Below are 4,947 nucleotides of genomic sequence, written 5' to 3'. Positions count from 1 at the left end.
GCGAACATGAATTTTAGCAAGTCATTTGCGAAGTTTCCACATGGTATGCTTATTTAGACAGTAATGAGGCATGAGCTTCAGTGAAGTCAGGCAGCATGGATACAGATTGGCTCGCCCAAAGATGGCAGAGGTTGGTGTGGATGGAATACGTTCAGACTAAGACTCGGTGACCAGCGGTGTTCCGCAGAGAGAAATTCTGGAACTTCTGCTCTTTGTGATTTTTAGGAAACATTTGGATAAGGAAGTGGAAGGGTGGGTTAGTAAATTTCCTGTTGACACGAAGTTTTGTGGAGTTGTGTGAAGTTGTGTACAGTGTGAAGTTTTACTCTCGGTTGCAGCGGGTCATTAGCAGAATGCTGATAACAGGCAGAAGATTTTCAACCTGAAAAATTGCGAAGTGTTTCACTTTGGATGTTCTAATTTGAATGCAAAGACAGGATTAAAGACAGAATGCTTGCGGTGAGGAGGGGCAGAGGGATCTTAGGGCCTGAGCCCACAGGTGCCTTAAATTACCACTCAAGTCAACATTATTGTTGAGAAGGCATATGATGTTTTGGCTTTTATGAGCGGTGGGCTTGTGTTGAAGAGCTGAAAGTTATTGCTGCAGCTCTATGGCGCCCCGGTGAGACTATGCTTGGACTATTGTTTTCAATTCTGTCCGCCTTAATACAGGTAAAATGTGGAAACTTGAGTAAGAAAGTGCAGAGAAGTTTTACGAGTTTGTTCTGGGACTGGAGGACAGGTCTTCTGGAGAAAGTTAAAGGATCTAGGGCTGTTTTCATTGGAATGAAGAAGGATATGTAATGTCTTCATAGAGGTATACAAGATGATGAGACACATTGACAGAGGGGATAGACAGAGACCTGACTATGGTGGAAATATCTACTGAAAGGGGATATAAATTTAAGGTGATTGGAGGAAGATTTATGGGAGATGTCGGAGGTCAACTTTTTGTTTCACAGAGAGTGGTGGCTGCGTGGAATGCACTGTCAGCAGTGGTAGTAGGATTAGATACATTTAGGGCATTTAAGCAACTCTTGGATAGGTACATAGAAGATAGTACAATGAAACATACTAATTTAGTCTAAACTCAGACGAGGATTAAAGCTGGCCACAACATTGTGGGGCTGAAGACCATTACTATTGTCTACCCTTTTAAGTTCGACCACAGACATTAGTGACTCTGTGTGCTATCTAGAGATTGACTTGATGGACATGTTCAGTGAATCATTACAGTTGGGAGGAGACATCTTAGAAAATGCATTATTAAAACGAAACAATCAGAACTTTTATTCGCCAATGCTCAGTGCTTTATATGTTTTCATCTGAAGGTTGAAGGTTCAACGAGTTAACATTTTGTTTATAATAACAAATCAAACAAGCCAGGGTTGTGAATATATATGCAATAAATGTAGAATGAAAAGTAAAGTGCCTATCTCAGAAATTACCCTGTAGAAAATGGGCATTGCGTGGGGGTGCAGAAATGTACACCATGAAGTGGGTGTGGCCATGTTCAATAAGATTGCTTGCATTCAACACCAGAGAGCTAAAATAGAGTTGATGGGAAACATATAGATGAAAAAATCGAAACAATCCATACAACAGCCAAAAAGGCCTCATGATCCACAATGTCAGGATGGGAAAACATACACCAAACCAACTCTGCAGCCTTGCACATCTTTGCATTCCAAGTGTCCATCTAAATATATGCTTCTCAATTGAATTTCTCAAACTTTGCAAACGTTATAGAAAAAGGGATTTCACTGTACTTTCGTCATAGGTTTGCTTACATTGTTCAGTATAACAATAATAGTTATAAAAATAACATTTGGAATCTTTTGAGACACCAAGTGTCCCAGCGGTCATGCTTGTCTGCTAATTAAATGCTCGTGACTGTCATTCTTCAGAGTGTTGGAGGACGCAATTCAAACCAGAAAGCATTGGAAATACCGAGCAGTTCTGAAATTGCATTAGGTGGGAAAGGGAATTACTGTTTTGCTTTGGATATGCTTCCTCTTCCTAAACTTGATAGTAATGATTTGCGGACTCCAGCATATTTTTCCGTCAGTTCAATACAGAGAGATTGTCACGAGGGTGCAGGCGACTTCACTCAGAAAGTGCATCAGTCAATGGACAACATAAGAAAAATATACTACACCATATTGGCTACCATTGGTGTTCCAAGTAAGTGATTGTAAACTTTTCCAATGTTATAGATCTGAGGGTTCTTTTCTCCCAGTTAGTTGTACAATTGGTTTACAGTACACATTCATGCCAACAGCGAATGTTCAGTTCCATGAAACTTGCCATGTTGGTCCTTATTCTCAAGTTCTCCCCTTGACTGAAGTGTGGTATTATTAGGCTGAAGCAACCACTTGTGATCTTTGAATGCAATGGCGTAAGGTCTTTAGAGATTTTGGTGATGTTCATTACTTACGTGTGAGGGATCTCCATGCAGATTTCACTCTTTCACCACGGTATTTGACATGTTTCTCCTGTTATGAATTATTATTTAAAATTTTAAGTTCAAATGCAATTTCTGTAATTCAGAAGACTTGATTGGCTTCTGAGTATTCATTCCATTGGGTGATCAATAGTTCGACATGTATTTGCAGATCAGAGCGGTCGAGTAATTCGTAGAAAATGTCTACACTTTCCGATTTCGGGTATTTATAATCTCACCAATTGGTTAATTCTGTTTCATGTTATGAATGGTGGATCATTTTGCAGAATGGTCTACTCTCTGTTCGTCCGTTTAGATTTCTGCTCAGCTAAGCTTATCCCTTCATAAATCAACGTGCAATAACCTAGAGCACAAAGAGGAGCGATGCCCAATGGAAATTTGATGTCAAAACAAAAGGACACCAGCAACACCAACATAAAATAATCTCATGGACACACTGAACAGGTCTGGCTGCATCTGTATTAAGGTTAATCATGTTTAAGCAAGTAAATCAACGTGGAAATTGGATTTATGCTGATTACTTGGTGCAGGTTTGGGAAATTGAAAGAATTAAATAGAAAAGTGAAAAAAGAGAGAAAGAGAAGCATTACTGATAAGAGGAGCGGGAATAAAATGGTTTATACGTGAGCCGAGAATCAGACGTATAGTCACAGAGACCTAGCGCATATAAAAAGGTTATTTGTCCCATCATATCAGTGCCACCCAAAAACAACATTCTCACTCCTCTAATTCCATTTTCTTGCCATTAGCCAAGAGACCACGAGCAAATATATTTAAACATTTGAAAATAGCCCACTGTGCTGCCAAAAGAAAAAAGCCATTGAAAAGCAGACATAATGTTGTGGACATGAGAAATCAACATGAAGTAGATGCAACAAAACCACGCAAAACATAAAACGTCAGAAAACACGGCTCGTCTTGCAGAATCTGTACAGACAAATCACAGTTAATGTTTCTTATTCAGTAACACTGTCTCAGAACTAATCGAAGGAGAGTGTGTGCTACTTCTCCTAACCTAGCATGACTTCACACCCTCAGACCAATCCAGCGCCCCAAAGTGGATTTTTCCCACATAAGTTGCAGTGCTTGCCTATCAACCTCCTCCCTCATCTTCCATCTATCTATATTACAGCCTTGACTACTCAATATTCGGTTTTACAATTTAAGAATATGAATTCAGACCTGCATGCACAGAGTATCTATCTCCTTCTCGCCTATCAGTAGAAATCCCCTCACATTTCTTCACTGCCTCTTTCGGCAAAATCTCCATGCAATGTATGAATTGAATGCATACAGTTTAGAAACAGACCATTTCAATACCAATTCATTTTTTTTTTTGCAGTAAACCTGGTGGCAATTGCTATCCTATCCCGGGGAAGGTGCGGCCTCTCAGCCTGCACCACTCGCTACTTGGTAGCCATGGCAGCAGCTGATCTAATGGTCATCATTGCAGAAGTAGTGCTGAGGCAATTCAGGTATTATTATTTCCCATTATGTTTTCTCGACATCACTCCAGTGTGCAGTGTGACCTATTTCTTGGCTCTTGCAACTGCCGATTGTTCCGTCTGGTATACCGTGACTTTTACGTTTGATCGATTTGTCCTCATTTGTTGCCAGAATCTGAAAACAAAATATTGCACCAGCAAAACTGCAGGCTTGGTTTTAGCGACAACCAGCCTTCTGCTTTGTTCCAAAAACGTTCCATTCTACTTTGCATATGAACCTGGAATGATCATTGACAACGTACCATGGTATTGTCACACGAAACCAAGCTATTACTCTGATCCTGCATGGTTGGGATTTGACTGGCTCGATACAGTTTTAACGCCATTGCTCCCGTTCACTTTAATTCTCCTGCTTAACGCTCTGACAGTCCGATACATTTTAATGTCTAGTCGAGTGCGCAAGTGTTTGAAGGGTCACAGCAAGGGAAGAGACATCGAAATGGAAAGCCGAAAGAAATCAGCAATTTTACTGTTTACTATTTCGGGAAGCTTTGTACTTCTATGGCTAAACCGTGTTATATATTTCATATGCTACAGAATTACAGGAACTGATCCCTTGAATTACAACAGTTCATCGTATGTCTTTGGAGAAATTGGATTGATGCTGAGAAATTTAAGTTGCTGCACAAATACAGTAATTTATGGAGTGACCCAGGCTAAGTTCAGGGAACAGCTCAAGATTGCAGTGAAGTATCTGTATACAACAATAATTCAATTTCTCACTAAACAGCACAATTGAAATTACTGGAAACGTGGTTCATAATTACGACGTGCTTCGTAGTGCAGCAATACCGTAGAAAGTTGAATGGTGGAAAGGTATGAGTGACGAGATTTCTACATCCTAAACTTATACACTTGAGTGTGAACAATATGTCTATCCTCAACACTCAGCAACGCCGTCGAGGTTTTTCGTATATGTTGCCCTTCCTTTGCACTCAGCTTGCAACAGCCTCAGGGGACTGAAGAATATAATTCTTT

General features: G+C 40.1%; 1 protein-coding gene across 1 annotated transcript; it reads left to right on the top strand.

Moving 5' to 3' along the window:
- Nucleotides 1–2,123: 2,123 nt before the first annotated feature.
- Nucleotides 2,124–4,708, top strand: LOC148142407 (putative G protein-coupled receptor 139). The gene is made up of 2 exons (XM_087976574.1): nt 2,124–2,184; nt 3,807–4,708. Exons 1-2 carry the CDS (start codon nt 2,130–2,132, stop codon nt 4,706–4,708), a joined length of 957 nt encoding a protein of 318 aa, XP_087832700.1. The 5' UTR covers nt 2,124–2,129.
- The last annotated feature ends 239 nt before the right edge of the window (nt 4,709–4,947 follow it).

This window comes from Chiloscyllium plagiosum, unplaced genomic scaffold, assembly GCF_037043375.1.
Source record: "Chiloscyllium plagiosum isolate Xiang-an unplaced genomic scaffold, Cpla_swu_hap1 HiC_scaffold_29, whole genome shotgun sequence".
Taxonomy (NCBI): Eukaryota; Metazoa; Chordata; class Chondrichthyes; order Orectolobiformes; family Hemiscylliidae; genus Chiloscyllium; species Chiloscyllium plagiosum.
This window is presented reverse-complemented; position numbering and strand designations above follow the sequence as displayed.

Coding starts and splice junctions, on each gene's coding strand:
- LOC148142407 (XM_087976574.1), top strand. CDS start 2,130: ATGGACAACATAAGAAAAATATACTACACCATATTGGCTACCATTGGT. Junction 2,185..3,806: donor GGCTACCATTGGTGTTCCAA/GTAAGTGATTGT, acceptor TTTTTTTTGCAG/TAAACCTGGTGGCAATTGCT.